The sequence below is a fragment of the Cucurbita pepo genome, chromosome LG08 (assembly GCF_002806865.2).
Source record: "Cucurbita pepo subsp. pepo cultivar mu-cu-16 chromosome LG08, ASM280686v2, whole genome shotgun sequence".
Lineage (NCBI taxonomy): Eukaryota > Viridiplantae > Streptophyta > Magnoliopsida > Cucurbitales > Cucurbitaceae > Cucurbita > Cucurbita pepo.
In genome coordinates this window covers 307,580-326,111 of record NC_036645.1, presented here as the reverse complement: position 1 = coordinate 326,111, position 18,532 = coordinate 307,580, and the positions used below count along the sequence as shown (strand labels likewise).

General features: G+C 38.0%; 3 protein-coding genes across 3 annotated transcripts; all 3 read right to left on the bottom strand.

Moving 5' to 3' along the window:
- Window positions 1-283: 283 nt before the first annotated feature.
- LOC111800097 (peroxisomal membrane protein 13-like) lies at window positions 284-3,848 on the bottom strand. The gene is made up of 5 exons (XM_023683677.1): window positions 3,587-3,848; window positions 2,660-2,896; window positions 2,290-2,573; window positions 1,092-1,184; window positions 284-712 (listed from the first exon to the last, which is right to left on the bottom strand). Exons 1-5 carry the CDS (start codon window positions 3,612-3,614, stop codon window positions 494-496), a joined length of 861 nt encoding a protein of 286 aa, XP_023539445.1. The 5' UTR covers window positions 3,615-3,848; the 3' UTR covers window positions 284-493.
- Window positions 3,849-3,986: 138 nt separating this feature from the next.
- LOC111800096 (nucleolar complex protein 3 homolog) lies at window positions 3,987-11,802 on the bottom strand. The gene is made up of 14 exons (XM_023683676.1): window positions 11,593-11,802; window positions 11,075-11,290; window positions 10,739-10,908; window positions 10,470-10,663; window positions 8,916-9,124; window positions 8,514-8,616; window positions 7,998-8,161; window positions 7,534-7,672; window positions 6,586-6,771; window positions 6,352-6,488; window positions 5,371-5,694; window positions 5,080-5,219; window positions 4,892-4,989; window positions 3,987-4,583 (listed from the first exon to the last, which is right to left on the bottom strand). The coding sequence occupies exons 2-14, from the start codon at window positions 11,242-11,244 to the stop codon at window positions 4,116-4,118; spliced, it is 2,502 nt and encodes an 833-aa protein (XP_023539444.1). The 5' UTR covers window positions 11,245-11,290; window positions 11,593-11,802; the 3' UTR covers window positions 3,987-4,115.
- Window positions 11,803-11,989: 187 nt separating this feature from the next.
- LOC111800427 (protein NLP9-like) lies at window positions 11,990-17,593 on the bottom strand. The gene is made up of 5 exons (XM_023684113.1): window positions 15,842-17,593; window positions 15,619-15,663; window positions 14,447-15,175; window positions 14,181-14,304; window positions 11,990-13,467 (listed from the first exon to the last, which is right to left on the bottom strand). The coding sequence occupies exons 1-5, from the start codon at window positions 16,769-16,771 to the stop codon at window positions 12,374-12,376; spliced, it is 2,922 nt and encodes a 973-aa protein (XP_023539881.1). The 5' UTR covers window positions 16,772-17,593; the 3' UTR covers window positions 11,990-12,373.
- Between the last annotated feature and the right edge of the window lie 939 nt (window positions 17,594-18,532).

Sequence of the window (18,532 nt, the reverse complement as noted above, 5' to 3'; positions counted from 1 at the left end):
TTTTTTGTATCATTTAGAATCTTAGTGTATCAAGAATATGGTTTAAGATATTTATAATACACTGTTCGTACAGTGGTATCCACAACTATTTATGATATAATCGTGTTCTTCAGGTTTATTTTCTCGAACTGTCAAAAGGGATTATACGAACGAACGATGATGTTAAGCCTAAAACTAAACTCCATGGATGCATTTTTCAATGGTATCCGTGTATATTTTTTCAAATTCAAAGTTTGTGGTTCAACATCTTATAGATCAAACACCACCAAATAAAAAATTTTAAAAAACAAAACGATACTAAACCCGACAACCCAAAGAACCAGTAAACTGGTATTTCAGGTCAAAGCCAACAGATTTACCATTTCATATCGTTGTCTTATCAGATTCCAGAACAAAAAAATATAACCTACAATGAAATAATTGACGACGACAAGCTGTAGAGATGGCGACTTGTTGAAGATATAGACTAATTATATTAAGAGACATTGTTCATTTACTGACCACCGTTTGGCCAAACATTATCCCATGAACCTTCAGGAGCTGCCTTTGGTCCCTCGAGAAAGTTCCGGCCTTGATGAGGATGGGGTGCCCCAGGAAGAGGAAGCCCATCAGGGCCTACTTGTCCAACTTTCCTAGGTTTGGTTTTAATCCCAAGCAGCCTCAAGACAAATCTAGCAAGCTCTCCGTATAACATACCCGAGCGATCGAAAAGCTGTCACGGGAATAATTCATCATCAATAAGAACACATGTTTATTTCTTTATAGAGAAAACACGTATATCTAACATCATGTACAACTCAAGGTAGCATCTAGATCACAATCAAATATCCACGTTCTTTTTGGTACGGTTCTCAGCATCTAGAAGTAGGATTGGTAAACATCTACTGCCATTAATGAGGATTTAAGTTCCAGTTTTCACTTTCATGTCACCGCTTTGAAAATGAAACATCTACCATTTCTGTTGCTTTTACTGTCTTTTATGTTTTAAGTTGGCGGATGTTTAAATAGGTATCGTTATTGTTGGTATTCAGCATAATCTATGAAACATTTATGAAGTAAGGGTGGGAAGTCAAAAGGACAAGCACACACACCTGAAGTAGTGCAGACATGAACATATGGAACGCCTGTGTGTTTTGGTCAATAAGAACAGATATTCGACCGAAGCAGTTCACAACACCGTGCATCTGCAGAGAAGTAAAAAGGTGAGAATTCAGGAGTTCAAACATGAACATCAAACAATCTTTATCAATTCACCCTTAATTCTTAAAGTAATCGAAAATAGAATTTAAAGAAGTAATTATTTGAAAATAAGCACTTTCAAGAGAATAAAGCAAAATTTAGGAAAACTATTTGGTTTTATTAGATAGCATTGTTTGCAACTTGACACAATAAAACAAACTAAATGTGAGATCCTATTGAAGAGGAGAACGAACCATTTCTTACAAGAGTGTAGAAACCTCTCACTAGCAGACACGTTTTAAAACTATGAGACTGATGGCGATATAACAGACCATAACAGACCAAAACAGACAATATCTACTAGCGGTGGGCTTGGACTGTTAAAAATGGTATCAAAGCTAGACACCGAGCGGTGTGCCAACAAGGACGTTGAGCCCCCAAGGGGGTGGATTGTGAGATCCCACATTGATTGGAGAGGGGATCGAAGCATTCCTTATAAGCGGGTGGAAATCTCTACCTAGTAGACGCGTTTTAAAACCATGCGACTGACGACGATACGTAATGGGCCAAAGCGGACAATATCTGCTAGCAGTGGGCTTGGGCTATTACAAATGGTATCAAGGCCAAACATCGGGTAGTGTGCCAGCGAGAACGTCGTGCCCTCGAGGGGGGAGGATTGTGAGATCCCACATTGGTTGGAGAGGGGGAACAAAACATCCCCTATAAGGATATGGAAACCTCTCCCTAGTAGATGCGTTTTAAAACCTTAAGGGGAAGCCCAGAAGGGAAAGCCTAATAAGGGCACGTTGAGCCCCCAAGAGGAGAGGATGGTGAGATCCCACATTGGTTGGAGAGGGAACGAAGCATTGCCTATAAGAGTGTGAAAACCTCCGCCTATTAGGGCATTTCAAAATCTTGAGGGGAAGCCCAAAAGAGAAAGTCCAAAGGACAATATCGGCTAGCAGTGGGCTTAGGTTGTTACACTAAGGTAATAAACATCAGAACAATGGATAATTGTAACGATACGCTGACCGAACCTTACAATCCCGTCCACCCAACCAAAAATAAATAAACAAGGGTGATGATAACAGAGACAAGTAAATAGCTTACCACTCGCAGAAATGACATCCAAAATCCTGGAGGAGATGAGGGAGGACCATATGGGTTATTTGGATCTTGACCACCATAAGGACCACCCATCCCCATTCCATAACCACCCATTGGACCTCCAAAGCCACTATTATACATTCCACCTCCATACATACCAGAAGATCCATAACCTCCTCTATACATGCTGTTCCCATACATCCCACCGCCGTACATTCCACCGGCGTAAGACGAAGAACCATGCATACCAGAACCATAAAGTGAATTATTCATTGTCGAACCATAGGCTACATTAAGAAAAACAAAAAAGAATCTCAGAATCCATAGAATACATACACAAGTAGTAAAGCAGACGAAGAATTAAAATCCTAACCTCCTCCATAACTGGTATTCCCATAGTTTTGCTCCCAAGGTCTTGTTGGAACAGGCCTACCAAGTGAGTTCCTATTAACAGTGGCAGTCCTATCGGAACTAGATAGGATTTCTCCAGGTCTTGTAGTCCCAGAAGCCTCAACTACCTCACTTGTATTGCCAGCCGATGGGGGTTTAAACGGTGCTGGACCCGACGATCCCCCTACTTGTTCCCAAGGTTTTGGTGGAGGATTAGAAGCTGCAGTAATAGAAAGTATGGCCACATAATCAGCAAAATGAAAATAAACCCAACTTCTACAGCAAACATATTTCGAGATCATCCAACCGAAGCGAAATTAACTGGCAGGAGAAATAGATGCCTTCAGCGGTAAACATGATTGATTCAGATCATAGTTTCGAATATAAAAGGCCAAGGGGGACACGCATACGCTACAAATCCATCGGTGGTTCATCCAATGCGATAATTTTACAGAATCAACGGTACACTTACTCCATAAGAACACAATCTAGCAGAACCTAATTAATTCGTCCATTAAAAGGAACGCAGCGTAAAGCAAATAGTGCACCCACATACCACCTCATCATGAGACCCATCCTTGAACGCCAAAACTGGAAGCAAGCAAGGTCACACCAGACAACTTTTCGGACAATAACAACAAGAAAATTCGACCCTAGAACAAAGGGAAGCAACAAAAGAACAATCCGAGCTAGGGTTTTATTATTCAAGAAGAAAAGGGTATCTGATTAAGACGCCGAAGTCTCTTTCGAGAACCCAATTAAGCACAAGTACTTCATCAAATTGCAAGACCCATTGTACAATCCACAAGGAATCAAGAATTCCTTCGGAGAAAACCATAACCACAAGCCGACATCAAAAGCCCAGTGGAAATAAAGAACAGAAGAAAAAAGAGGGAAGAATCTCGCAAACCTGCAGGCTGAGGAGGCTTGGAATCCATGGAAGTGGCAGAGAAATTGCATCAGAAATAGGGAGAGATCAAAGTCTCTCGCTCAAAGGAGGTCTAAAAACGCACCAAACACGAAGAAATCCGTCAGCTTATGGGCGGAAATTTATTGGTAGGAAGTAGGAAGGATCCAATCCGGGTCGGTCCCAGTCTTCCCGGAAAGCTTCGATTATCATATCAACTTTTCGGGAAAAGGAAAAAACAAATATAAACCAACGCGAAAAACGTTCTTATCCCCTCGTTCTTTGACCCTCTCTCTCTCTCTCCCTCTCTCTCCTTATAAACACGATTTTCACTCACCTCTTTCTTAGTTATTTTTATCTATTTCATATTCATGAAGTTTGAGAGACTAATTTTTGGTTTACATTTTCTTGCAACCACGAAGAACTTTTACATTTCCTCTCAACTAAATCGGTCTACATTTCTTGCAACCACGAAGAATTTATACAAAAATATCAAATTTTTTTGAAGGTCTGTAAAATAACCTAAACAAAATTAAACATTCTTGGACTTTTTGGTTTTTCTCTTTTGCCTTTTGTATTCTTCGTATAGCTGCAAAGACAAAGTGGTACGCTCCAATTCAGCTCTCAACCTTTCATTCTCCTTGATGTCCCGGAGAAGAAAGAATCTTGTTGAAAGTTTCTCTTTCACTTCATTTTCGTCGATTGCGCTGCAAGTATCGAGAGTAGGCTCGGATGATTCCCTGCCTCTTTTTTTCTTGTTAACTTTTCGTACATTAAACTGTGGGTTGAAAGACTCTTGTTCCAGCGACAAGTCTTTGAATGCCTGTTGGGGAGCAACAGTGGAGATATAAACTTGGTTTTGAGCATTATTCATGCTTGATATGCTCGCTGCCATCGTTGAGATAGTTGGATGATAATGCTTCCACAGAAGATTAAGTTCCCAAAGGACAGAAGCAAGAGCGCCACTCAATGTTGGGTCAGAAGCATATGGTTGATATTTCTGCATATCAAGTTAGCAAAAATTAGTCTCTCTTTCCTCCTTTGAGTAGGGTTGAGGTGGGATGATTCAATCAATAGTTCAATTTCGCAGGCAAATCATTATATGTAAATTATATGCAAAGCATATTTTGATCAGCTTAAAATACATTTTTAAGGACTTGGAAAGCTACATTCTTTGGTAATTTTTTGTTTTTGTTTTCTCGCGTTCATGAAATTCGGGGGGATAAACATCATACAGAGATGAGCAGCACAAATGAAGTTTAATCATGAAAAACCCGGTGTAATGAGAAAGTTATAATGAAACCTTACCGCTATTGAACCAGACACTGAACCTCCCCCAGCATCGTTTTCCAAAAGGTTGCGGCACTTGACATTTTTCAGAAGAAGATGCCTTACGGTGACCAAGGCTGTAAATAGCCACCACATATACAAGGTTAAATAAAAGTCATGAAAATATTTTTCAAAACTAAAAGGAATTTACAAGCTTCTTAATATACCTGCCATCGACTCTGCAGATCCAAAGCATAATGAGAAAGTAGCCAAACGCTTAATGAATGCAGCTGCCTTTTGCATGTCATGCTGTCTATCATCGCACAACATTATCTTCAAAGCTTCAGCTAACAATCCACCATGATCTCTGTGATTGGAACTTGAATGACGTTATCAGGGAACTTGTTGTAATGAAGAGCATAAATATTAAAATAATCCTTGGAACAAACATTAACCAGGCTTGCTTTTAAAAGAACGAGCAACAATTTTAGTATTATGGTTTAGAGTTCAGCACTAACCTTCCAGGCCTGTACTCGAGTACAATATTGTACAGCTGAACAAAAAAGTCCTGAAGATCAACATTCAAAGCATCAAGGTTTTTCCTCATTACTTTAAATGCCACGATGCAACACTGAAGGCGCTCAGAAACGGTCAAACATTGCGACTGTTTCTCAGAAGATTTATCATCACCAGAAGCAAGCCTTTTTAGATAATTCATAAGATCTCCCATGAAATCTAAATCGATCAGATGAGAAAATTTCCCCAACCCATTCAAACATGGAGCAAGCAGAGGATGGGATCCAGATGGGCTAGTAGTAGATGCAGTAATATTTGCTTCAGGCCTTCATAATAAATGAAAGATACTTGGTTCAGCAGTCTGAGTTGCGTAAGATGCAACGTACATTGAAAAACAATTCAAAATCCATGAAGATACAAAGACACCAAAGCTTTCATGAATCAACATGTCTGATCAAATTTAAATTTTCAAGCTTAAGGACAATTCAAGCAGACCAGTATCCCTACACCAACATCCAGTCAAAGACTCGAGCTAAAGGAGGGAGCCTCCCTATCTAGGGTATATACAAGGATCAATTGATTTAACTTTTAAGAGTAGTTTCCCGTTAGCATCAAGCTTAAAAAAAGGAACTGAACTGAAACAAACAAATGGTATGGTTTGCTCTTGTTTAGTTATGTACCCTTTTTTCAGAAAAAGTAAAACACCAATCTTTCTTCATATTTGTACAGTAATTGAAAAGTTTAGTTCAACTCAAAAGATAAAAAGTTATATTAGAGATGCGTAAAATGATTCATAATATTTTAATTAAATTGAAGTACAGTTAAATGAATATTAAAAGAGATTTCATGCCATCTTGCTCACTCTTGTACATGCACAAGCACATAAAAGTACTTGGACATTTTTTTGTAAGACCGAATTGTTGAAGAAAACACAAACCAATGCAATACAAACAACGTGCAAGCTCTAAATAATAATAACTTACCTAGCCTTTAATGACTGCATTGTATGCCTTAAGATTCGGAAATATGTTTCAAATACAGCACGAAGTGTATCTGACTGCATCTCTCTTTGCTTCATCACATCTGGAGCAAGAGAAGCAGCCCTGTAATCCGCAGCAACCTATGAGAAACATCACAAACAATCATCCTTTACCAGCTAAAAAGATGCCAAATCAATTGAGAAAGGGAAAAAAGAAAATAATAGGCAACAGTAATACCTCTTCAGTAAACTTTGTCCTCGTACTTTGTCTTCCATCATTCCCTTGCGAATGACTTGATTCCTCACGATTCTTTTTTTCCTCACGATTCTTTTTTTTCCATTGTTTTTTGTTCTTTACTTTATTATGCTCATCTTGCTTTTCTGCTCTTCTCAAATCCTCGTCAAATGTTAGATGCATGAAAGGCTGGAAAAAGTCGCGAACAGGAAACTTTGAGAGAGAAAAAAAATAAACCCAAAGAAATAGACTGCACTTCAATGTTTCATTTCAACAACAAATGAGTCTGTGCGCATGCCTTGGGATTAACAATTGAAAATTTAAAATAATTTAATATCTGGAAACCACACGTGATATAGCTTTCAAGCACATTTTTTAATAACTAGGCTTCAAGCTCATTGGATCCTTGTATCTTCAAACCAGGCTAGTTCCCCGTATTTTTATAAGTTCATCTGTGAAAGACTTGAAAGACAACAAAAACCAAAATTGTAGCTGAACCACAGCTAATGTAACTCATGTCATCCCAACCTTGACTCAAGCATCTTCCATTTTACTTTTTATCCAGATGCAGAGAGCTCTAAATTTAAGAAGTTACTACAAAAAAACAAATCCCGTATTTCATGGCCATATCATGCACACACATATGCAATGAGGTGATGTGAGGCAGGAGCTCCAATAACTTTTTTTAAAAAAAGGGACCGAGTAAATTGCATAAAATGTATAACCATGAGTCACTAAACAAAAAAAAAAAAAAAACAAAAAAACAGGCCGAGAAAAAGAGGAATTAAAGAAGTAGATGTCTACATTTTGAAAATAGACTGTATTGTTTCTCTAACAACTACAAGAGCAGCAAAACTTAGCTTCAATATGCTTGCGTCAAGGCATAAACTTCTAAAAGAAAGCATGAGCCTCATATGCTTAAAAAAAGGGGGCAAGAATGAGAATTCAAACCTGGATGGAATCAGGATGCAATTGGCAGTCATGAAATTTCACATGATCAGCAATCAACCGGACAGCCTCCACAGTCGCCTCACCACCATGCTTTCCCTCATTGATAAATAAAGACTTAATAGCACCACTACAGAGTTTTCTGCCAATCCAAAAATATCATTTGAGCATAAATGTTGGAGCATATTCTAGGCAGAGAGAAAAAAACCCGGGATTGGGAGAAAACACATGCACACTTTCAAAACCCAGGAACAGAAAAGATGTACAAACTAAGAAATGCACAATTTCACAACTTCAGGAACAAACGAGCCATTCGTTGATGATGTGAAAAAAAAAAAAATAATAAACTTGACTAGTGCTGTTGCACTATTTTATTCTTAAAATTTTTAACATGTAATAACAGGAATGAATATAAAATTTCTTATTTCAATATTCGTTCATGAAAAGGAAGATAAATAGAGGCTAACCTAACAACATCATCAGGGGAGCTTATATTTTGAACAACAATGCCTAACAATGTCTCTCGAAAATTGAAGTGGGGAACTGCATCAAGCAACGTACAGATACAGCGAATAACAATATGCTGAAATGCCGTAGATTTCTCCAATGACATCAGCTTCTGCAGGTATCCCTGGAAAAATTTGTGCAAAAAAAATATCAACAAGCAAAATTAAGTTCGATAACACATTAAAGGAAATCGTCTTTAATAAAAAGGCATCGAGATCCCCAATTATTCAAAGCAAAAAATCAAGAAATTTCAGTGGCCACATGATGTAGAAAACATGCACTTCACAAATAATCTCATACAAATATCTAATCACATGCCACAAGTGAACCAAAGGACTTGATTGAGTATAAAGTAAGGTAGAGTTGTGAAAATTTCCACTGATTTTGATTTCTGAAAGTGTTCTATTGAAAAACAACATTCCAAGCCATAGAAGACAAGACTACATGGAAAGAAGAAAATAAATAGGAGAACAAACCTTATAAGTAGTGAGAAGAGTGTACTCATAGTACCGCATTTTCTTGACATCCTTGGATACTTTAACTTCTAGCTCCTTTTCTGTAGGAAGCCGAATCCGATAACTGTATATGCATTCCACAGTATAGAAAATTTTAGAATAATAATTTCTGGAATCAAAATAATAAACAAATGTGCGACTATATAATTTAAAATTCGGAATTTCTACCTATAATTACTATTATATGACATTATAATAATTACTTGTTATAGCTAAAGATAATTTTTTTTATAATGGAATGAAATTATATGATTTTTTCTTTTTCATTACACAAAAAAAAAGTAAATGATGCAATTAAAGACGAACAAACAAATATATTATGAACTATTAAAAAGAGCAAGAGGAATAAAATCAGTGTCAAACCCAGGTATAATGTCTTTAAAAACAGCCAATAATGATAGAAGTCCAAGTTTCACAATTGCTTGATCATTATCCTTAACAATCTGTAGCATGTCCTTCAGAGACTTAATATTGGAATTTGGGTCTGCCAGCAACGCAATTCCAAGCTCCGCAAGTTTCTGCTTCTTACTTTCAAATGTCTTTTCAGCAGTAAGATCTTCTACCACTTCCGCCTTAACAGAGAAATATTTAACAAAACAAACATATGAGATCGAGAGAGTAGTTTCCAGGTCTAGAATCACAAGGAGATTAACGACAAATGCAAGGATCAAACATACAATTATGGAAAGGAAATCTCATATTAGACAGTAGCACATTGAACCAGTGTACATGAATCCTACGTGGCAGTTCCTAATCTAAGAAGCACGGACACGAGAAACAACACAACACAGATGAGGCAACATGTCAATTTCTTAAAAGTAGAACACAAACACATTCGTCACCTTTGTTATATAAAGTATATGTATATTGTCATGTTAATATTTGTTTATAGACAAAACATGCAAGTTTAACATAAAAACAAAATATACTTCACCAAAAACATACAAAGTTAGTCCAATTAACGCTATTTGAAATCTTAAAAGATATACAAAGATTTACTTCGTTATGACTAGAGGATGAAGATCTCCTCCTAATACTTTTGGATTGATCAATATATAAGGTTTTAATCTATAATAGCATCTCAATTTCTTTTTCCAAATTTATAGGTTAAATATTTTCTAGAGCAATATCCAAACGTAGCTGTGTCCAAAATTAGAAAAAAAAAAAAAAATTAGAGTGTCGGACATGTGTCCGGACATATCCATGTCCAACACAGACACTTTACTGAAAACAAAATGTTCATGCTTCATAGCTTCTAATTGCCGGTGGAACGAATAATGATACAACATTTTGTCCTTCAAGAAAAGAGATAATTAAAGAAACCGAATCTGAAGAGAAATTAAACTAGTCTATTAAAATATCACATGATAGACAGAATTGGTAGGTAAAGGATATCCCTCTGAACAGTCCAATATGTTACTTGTTATGATTCTTTCAGGAACTTCCCTTTATTTTTATTACTAGCAATTGTGGCAACCCTGTATATTATTTTTATTACCAGAAATTGTGGAAGCCCTTTATTTTTATTACTAGCAATTGTGGCAACCCTGTATATTATTTTTATTACCAGAAATTGTGGAAGCCACATGATTTGTGTGGCCGTGGCTTTTTGTGGCCACTTTTTTTTTTTTTTATTTCAACTTAGTGAAAGATGGTTTTCAACTTGAAACAAACCCAGGAATAGGATATTATATGAACATTTTCCTATTGTATTAAGAGCCAGTCAGACAAGCAGGCCGAAACCAAAGAATTTTCTTGTCTACCAGCTTAACAAGCCCACAATTTTTTTCTTTTTTTTTATAAGAACAAGCCCACGAGTTGAGGTAATTTCAATATCTTTTTCATGAAAAAACTACAGACATTATTTTATGCAACAGTGCTATAAAGGAGAAGGAGAGTGAAATCGCAGAAGAATACCAAAACTGCTGCTTGTGGGGTTGGTTTAACTTCTTCAGCTTTGGTCACATCCTCTTGTTTCTTGGCAACCTTTTTAGTTTTCTTCAGCTTTGCCCTCCTTTCCGCTTTAGTTAACTTCAATACACCATTATCTACCCTGTCCTCTTCCATTGCCTCTTCGTTCCCACCATCTTCAGGTGCATCAGATGTTTTTGCTGCAAGCAGTAAGAGAGTGAATATGCAAATGTAGCTGGACATAATATGAGACAAAGAAGACAAGTAAGATATACATGTCCGGTAGTAAAGTTCCCCCTCAAGTGTTTTGACAGGAAGAGCATCTACACGATCAACCTGGGTCTTATTTTCCTCCTCCGGTTTCGGCAGTGGCTTCTTGCGCAGACGCTTCTCATATAAAACCTCCAAAGCATCTTCTTCAACATTAGCAACACGTGTAACATGCCTTCAAGAACAATAAATTAAAATGTTCAGCACATAATTTACTCCAGTAATATTCTTACCGGCTGTCCTAAGGACCACAGAAACTATAATTTTCACTCTCTCGTTACGTAAGGCAGCAACGAAAAAAACACAATTCAGAAAGTAGCTCATGGAAATTTAATACAAACTTGGTAATGGATTTAGTGTCTAGACGAGTAACAGAGACGGCATAGTCCTGGTTCTCCTTGACAAACTCCAAATCCTCATCGGAGACCTCAATTTCTTCCTCGGTAACCTCTGGTGGAAGGTCCGGCGGTAGAATTACCTTCTGTTTCTCGTTATTACGTTTCTTCCCCATATCCAAGGCGAAATGAAAGCCTCCTTGGAGTAGTGAGAGATTAACCCTGTTCGGAATTCCAGAATTTGGAAGGAGTTCAAATCAGTTCAAGTGTTTGGATCAAAAACAAAAAGGGCAAGAAACATGAAATCAGTCGTGGTTTGCATTTCATTGATTAATTGAATCATTCTTTGTAACTTACGAGGAAAACACTCTTATTGTTCTGTTTTCATTTAGATTCATTGAACATTGGTGGAAGAATAAATCAACAACAAAAAAAAAAAATCTTTATTTCCTTCTCCGTGGGTGAAGTGAATAAACCAGCATAAGACAACCAAACAAAACAACAACAAAAACTAAAACTAAAACCTGACGCGGGTAAAATGCTGAACCACTGAGTTTCTGAAATAGAGGGAGAGGAAGAAAGCAGCGGGAAGGCTGAAAGTGCAGACTGCGGCGGCGACTGAGACAGCGTCGGGCAGGAACAACCTGCAGGATTCGGGGTGCCGCGGGTAAAACGCGGTGGCTGGTAATGGGTAGGAGGGATGCCTGAAAGTTAAATAGGGTTTTGAAGTAGGGTTTTGAAACAGAGTAATAACGATAAAGAATTAATATTGCATTTGGTATCTAAATTTTAAATTTATATTTTAAAATATTGTATTTTTAGAATTTACTTTTTATTTATTAATTATTTTATTGGCCCATTTAAAATAATAATAATTTAATTATTTAGAACTTATATTAAATTATTTTCCTTGTCCAGATATTACAGCTACCAATAACGAACTTTATTTATATTACAGAAGGAAAAAAAAATGATTACGGAGTAAGGAACTCTAAGCCTTCTTTTAAACAGAATGCTTTCATTCCCCTCTAAATCAAACACATCCCCTTCCTAACTTATCATTTACAACCCTATTCATTCAACCTATAAGTAGAACTTATTTCCTGATCCCCTAAGCTTATAAAACAACATGGTCGTGCTACGTTGAGCTGCACCTCGACTTGCCCCAAATATTGGTGTGCTATCGAAGAGAGCTCAGTGTTAATGGAGATACTCTTTCATGTGAACCGTGGTGGTCTCGACGTGGTAGCATGATCAACCTTCCTTTCGTAGTGACATGTTGGTTTGAGGGTTATCCAATACTTGTTAGGAACATCCAGATAGGAAGCAACTACTGCTACCTGAACTGCCCACGGCACACACGATATCACGGACGAGAAACCTCACATTTCTCGTGCCGATTTCGTCCATCACCTCGAGACATTCCTGTAAGTCTGAATTGCTTACTAGCATCACCCATTCTTTTTCATCGTCTAGGTATTTGAGTTGAAATGTTCCTTGGTTTAGCTTGAATCGCATGCCAACTTCTTCGTAGAGCTGGAGATATCCTAAACAAGGATCGAACTTGAATCGAACTGTGTCGTCTTTGTATGAAGCTTTTACAATAATCTTGGATTCGCTGTCAACCGAGCCAACTTTTTCTGGCAAATGCTTCCTCTCGACGCTCTGACTGCTAGATGAACTGCCATGAATCATTAAGCCAGAGCCATTTGATGAGTCGGTCATGCTCGAAGTAGTTGGCTGGTAATGTTCATTCAACACGGTACCGACTTCATCAGCAGCTGCAAAAGAGATCGAGCTCTTGGCCATAAATTGGCAGTCGGCATCTCCTGATCTCAAATCGTTCTTCACAAAATCCAATCTGTCACTTTTTTTAGCAGCAATAGAAACTGAGGCATTCCCTTGGACATCCCAACTCATCATATCCAGATCAGCAAGCTGGCATGATGCAGCATCTACACCAGCGGACTCCAAACCTTCACTACAATCATGCTGGCGAACGTTCGGTTCCTTCTCTGGAATGAGAACACCCCTCGATGACGTTCTTTGGGATATAGAAACGGAAGACTCGTCCATTTCCAGTTTGATGGCAGAATTCTGAGTATTGAAAGGGGCCGAAGGAACCGAATTTACGTCATGAAGGAACAGGTCAAGGTTTGGTATAGCTGGGTTATTATCAGAGAAGAGAAGACTATTTTGTGCATTGAGTTCTGGAATAAGAGAACCAGCCATAAGACACCCTGTAGTTGGATCAAACTTCAGGCCGCCCTCCACCCCCTTCACAGAATCAAGAACCGTCTGTATTTTCCTTAACGAACGGTTTACCTTGTTTATTTTACGGGACGGCCACCTCAAAATCCCGTGTTGTCTGCATATTCTTTTCAGCGTTGTTGGACAAACTAAAAATGCCAAAAAAAAAAAAAAAAAAAAAANATAAAGTTTCTTCTAAACCCTTATGACACGACTAGGCTTAAATGGAGACATTAGCAACGTGTTAGGAAGTAATTTTGAAATGGTTGAAGTCACTGTGGTCAGATTCAAAATCACTTGAAAACATGTTTTTAGTACTTCAAAATCATTTTTCATGATACGAAAATCCCGAACGCATGGCTAAGTCCACAACGTTGCATACTTCAACTGTACAGCATTAAACTGTCACCTTACAAAGCAGAGGGATTTCACAATCAATGACTAGAATTATAGATGTTGTTATTAACACCTTAAACAGTACCTTAGTCCAAGGCCCTAACTAGCACAAGTAAACTTCGGAAATGTAGACCACCGGGGCACTTCCTTTTTACTACAGAGAGATCGGTGCCATCTACGGGAAACTTTTGGCTCCTACTTGTTTTATAGACTACTTGGTCGGAAAGAAACCATAACCTCTTTTAATCTATATTAGTCATGAGAGGAGGTTTCAGGTTGATGGATTTCTAAATCTCTAGTTCATACTCCAGAAGTCAACAGCGATCATTTCTTAAGTTCTGTTCTGTTGTCCAGCGTTTGTTGGCCATTGGTTTTTTTTCATGCGGCCTTTTTTCTATATTTTGATTTATGTGAATGAAAGATGGTTGTTCATCAAAAATAAGGAAGAAATAAAATACGCGCTCACCACCAATGCTCTTTGCTGCATCCTTGAGACTCCCAGAAAAATATTGCTGTAGAACACTCAAGCTCACGTTTTTTTCGGATGTGCTACGTTTTTTCTCACCCTGCTTCCATGATCCATCAGTCATCTGCAAGATAAGGCGCATAAGTAACTGTTAAAGATCAATCCATTGCTGGTTCGTAAATGTGCCAAAACTTGAAGAAAATAGCAAAATGGAAAGAACAAGAGAAACAATAGAGCAACACATAGGAATACAGGAGCAAAATAACCTGCTTCTCAGGACATTCCGCTTCAGCTCCATTATTTATCGAGTTAGACACCCTTGTTTCACTGTCTGTTACCGTGGATTGCGAGTTTCTCATTGATGTAGTTGTGGACTTCCCAATTAATCCACTCTGAAAGTCAACAACAGAATCCTCAGCCCCTATTAGTTCTTCCTTTGAAACTGTCCTCAAACTCCTGCACATTCTTTGCATGGTAACAGAGAGATTGTTTAACAATAGTTGTTGTTCTGCAGCTCCTTTCATATTGACAGGTAGAAAGAATTCAAGTATATAATCATCGTTGCCGGTGTACATGCTTCTCAGCCTGATTGCAACTGCAGCATTCAAACCGAACTTGCGTGCGTGATGGACCAGCGGATATTTATTAATATCATATGCCTTCACGTCAGGATAAAAGAAGGGATGATTAGATTGAAGAGCTTTCCCAGCTATCCCTTGCCCTTCTTCAAGATGATGCTCCAGACATGCATGCACGAATCCTTGAGTTGATTTGTCATTCACATAACATGCTGTTTCCTCAATACATAATACAAATTTCTCCTCTGGGTTAATGTTGTTCTCCTTAACACGAACTCTTGCAACCTCATCAACGGCGTCGAAAGAATAACAACAAGGAATCCAGGTTAGGGCAAGAGGTAGTCTATGTGCATGACATACAACACGTAGCACGTCCACTATCTCCGCCAGTGCAGCTCTCTGGTTCTTCTTCAAGCACTGTAATAAATATTTCATTGATATAACTAAACCCGTAACGATGTAGAATTGAAAAAGACTAATAACGAAGACCGCTATTTCAACTTCTCTCTCCCCCTCACTCGCGATCTCCCGCTTTCTCAATCTCTCTCCCCATTTTCTACTCTTTCAACTTCTCTCAATCACTCAACGTCATATGAATCGGATAGTTCATTAAGCATTCCATAGGAGCAGGTCCATAGAAAAATATGACCGTCCACCGCAGATAATTAATTCAGAAACATTCAATTTAAATCAATTGATTCAATGAGTATTAACAGCAAAAGCTTAAGAGAACTAAGATAAAATAGAAAAATATCATAAACGCTAAAGATCGATCTTTATATTTAACCTAAATAATCACTGAAGAGTTATTACATATTGCTATAAGGAAATTGCAGAAAAAACTAAAAATAATATAGTACCTGCGAATATAGTCGAGGAGGCGGAACAGTGCTCAAGCTAACAGTCTGCAACGATCATGGTCCAAAGAGATGTCAGTCAATAGAACCTTATGGTATAATTGTTCATAAAGCTCATAAAAAGTGGAATGCAAGAAAAATATCACTAGAAAATAGCAAATGAGATCATTTGTAACTATTTTATATCAGGAAGTTAACGATAAACTAGTGCATAAAGAGAACTAACCTCTAGTGCTTGGGAAACAATGTCGATTTCTGCATCAAAATTGGGCTTCTCCTTTGTAGTAACAACTTCAAGTACGGCACAGCATGATTTTTCGACTTCGTTATTGAATACCGGTAAGGCAATCGATCCATAAACGTCATGACCGATTGCATGTTGCATTCTCAGATACTCGTGGTCACTGTAATATCTAACATTTGATGTCCATTCTGGGAGTTTGGAGGTGAAAACACGACCAGGAAGCCCAAGGAGAGAACCCAGTTTTCCTTCTGCTGAGAATGTAAACGACCTCGACACTTCACGGTACCCTGTGAGCATTTGATCAAGCAAATATGGCTGCTCGCTGGTGCTCAAGAAGAATTGGTCTCCATGCTTCACAGGAACCCAGACTTGAGCCAAAATACCTCCAGGTGATGACTCTTTAAACATGGATAAAACCCTCAGCATTTTCTCATCAAGTGACCAACCAAACGGCCTAGAGATCAGACAGCTATCCATGTCTACAGGGACATCATTTGATTTAGAATCTACTTTGTTTGCGTTGTCCGAAACATTAGACACCCCAAATTCAGTGTCTGGCAGCTGAAACATCGCCTTGTCCCCACAAGTAAAAGAATTCGCCATGGAAATAGAAGCTCCACCATGTTCATTCAGAGGGAATCCTTCATGGCACCCCCCTTCTACAAAAGACAAGCCCTCGATAGAACCGCAAGTACTCATTTGGGGCATCGATGAAAACCCACAAGATGTGAAAATCTGATCGATTGCCGCATAAGAATCAAAATTCATCATGTCAGAGAAGGTGGGGAGGACATCTTCAGGACTCAAAATCCTCATTCCAGCGTCAGTGGAATTCATAGTTTCGGCCTGAGTTCTGGAAGGTCCCCAATACCCCATCATCCCTTCCTCCTTGGACGAAAAGGGGTTTTCCATTTTGGTTAATCAAGATCAATTTCAGAAATCAAATGGCAAGTAATGCTAGAATTCCATCCAACGACAGCGGCCAAGACTTATACTCCTAAGCTTACTATCCTTCGCCATTATAAAGTTAAGAAAAACATCCATTATATCCCCCCTGCAAGCTCGCACACCCTAAAATTAACCGCCAAACACAATTACAAAACTACACTTTTGCGAAAACTCCCCATGTACCAACAAAAACAAAAAGGAAATGCCATAAATCGAAGAATCAGAGTTCCACCTCACCAACACCCTTATCTCAAATCAGCAGAATTCGAGGAAAAGGGAAGTTAAAATACAATATCAGAGCATTTAAAAGATGACGGATGCGACAGCAATTCACTGACGGAAGCAGCCAGAGATGTGAGTTAAGAAGAATTAAAAAGAAAATGAGAAGAAGAAAGCCGGTTACCGACTGAGAATTCCATCAAAATCTTAGCAAAAACGCACAGAATTCCAGGTATAGAGATAAAGATGGAGATTGAGAAAGTCGGAGTCGGTCCCTGATGTGAGAGAAACAGTATTCTCCTCCATACAGGGAAAAAAACGAAAAACCCTAGAGAGAGAGAGAGAAAGTGGGCGCCATTGCGGCGCGGACCATTGCATCAGAGCGATTCTCTTGGCGTTGGGTTACTGTAAATAGAAACTTTTGTCGCCGTTGAACACACTTTTTGCTTAATTTTCTCTCGGATGGAAACAGTGAACGGCCTTTAAGCAACCTTTTTGAGCTACAGATTCAAAAGGATTTGCAGAGACAAACAGAGAGATGCAGAGAGAAGAAAGAAGGGATTCGGGAAGGACGTAATTACAATTATGCCCTTTACCTTTTTTCTTCTCTTTTTATAATTATCTTAACAGATCTTCCCATCATTTTCAATTTCCCTTTTCATACTCTTTTTCTATTTCTTGCCTCATTTGGTAATTTCGATTATAGTTTTATCACTAATAATGTTTAGAAAGTTTTAATGGTTTCTCCCTACCTAAAAAGTCTGAATCTTTAACGAGCTCAGTCTCCCTATTTACTCGTGAGTTTGAACCTGAACATTTAACCCGAGACAAAAAGTCGAATCTTTGACATTAGAAAATGTTTATGGTGAGAGCCCGCTATTCTTACTTATTCGTGAGTTTTAACCTACGAGTTTTACGAGGGGCAAAAAGTCGAATCTTCAATGTTACAAAATGTTTGAGGTGGGAGCTCGATGATCCTTCTTATTCATAGGTTTGAACGTACGAGTTTAACAAGAGCCAAATTCATACCTTTGACATTACAAAATGTACGGGGTGAGAGCTCGATATCCCCATTTATTCGTAAGTTTGAACCTACGAATTTGACGAGAGGCATAAAGTTTAATTTTTTACATTATAAAGCGTTTGAGGTGAGAGATTGTTATTTATACCCGAGTTTGAACCTACAAATTTAACAAGAGGCAAAAAGTTGAATCTCAAATTTCAAATTCAAACTCTCGAATATGTTGGAGCGTTCAGATGACTCGATGATTCAAACCAACTTTTAGTACGTTAATAATCTTTTTTTAATAATATAAAAAAAAAAAAAAGTTTTAAATTTTTTTTGTCTAAAATATTTTTCGAGTTCAACTGTCTTCAACCAACATACACGTTTACGAGTATATACTTTAACTAATCGAGTTATCGTTCCATTCAAACGAGAGGGTAAAAGAGTAATTTAGCAAAGAGATTAGAGTGGGAAGTAACGTGATGAGATCTGACATAGGA

What these genes read in the sequence shown, in the direction of transcription:
- LOC111800096 (XM_023683676.1), bottom strand. Translation starts at nt 11,244, where the DNA reads ATGGGGAAGAAACGTAATAACGAGAAACAGAAGGTAATTCTACCGCCG. An exon ending in GGAACTTTACTACCGGACAT is followed by an intron (nt 10,664 to 10,738) that starts GTATATCTTACT and finishes TACTGCTTGCAG; the next exon opens with CAAAAACATCTGATGCACCT. An exon ending in CCCCACAAGCAGCAGTTTTG is followed by an intron (nt 9,125 to 10,469) that starts GTATTCTTCTGC and finishes TTCTCTGTTAAG; the next exon opens with GCGGAAGTGGTAGAAGATCT.
- LOC111800427 (XM_023684113.1), bottom strand. Translation starts at nt 16,771, where the DNA reads ATGGAAAACCCCTTTTCGTCCAAGGAGGAAGGGATGATGGGGTATTGG. An exon ending in CTCCTCGACTATATTCGCAG is followed by an intron (nt 15,176 to 15,618) that starts GTACTATATTAT and finishes TATTTATTACAG; the next exon opens with TGCTTGAAGAAGAACCAGAG. An exon ending in CGGAATGTCCTGAGAAGCAG is followed by an intron (nt 14,305 to 14,446) that starts GTTATTTTGCTC and finishes CTTATCTTGCAG; the next exon opens with ATGACTGATGGATCATGGAA.
- LOC111800097 (XM_023683677.1), bottom strand. Translation starts at nt 3,614, where the DNA reads ATGGATTCCAAGCCTCCTCAGCCTGCAG. An exon ending in GAATACCAGTTATGGAGGAG is followed by an intron (nt 2,574 to 2,659) that starts GTTAGGATTTTA and finishes TTCTTAATGTAG; the next exon opens with CCTATGGTTCGACAATGAAT. An exon ending in GGATGTCATTTCTGCGAGTG is followed by an intron (nt 1,185 to 2,289) that starts GTAAGCTATTTA and finishes ACTTCTCTGCAG; the next exon opens with ATGCACGGTGTTGTGAACTG.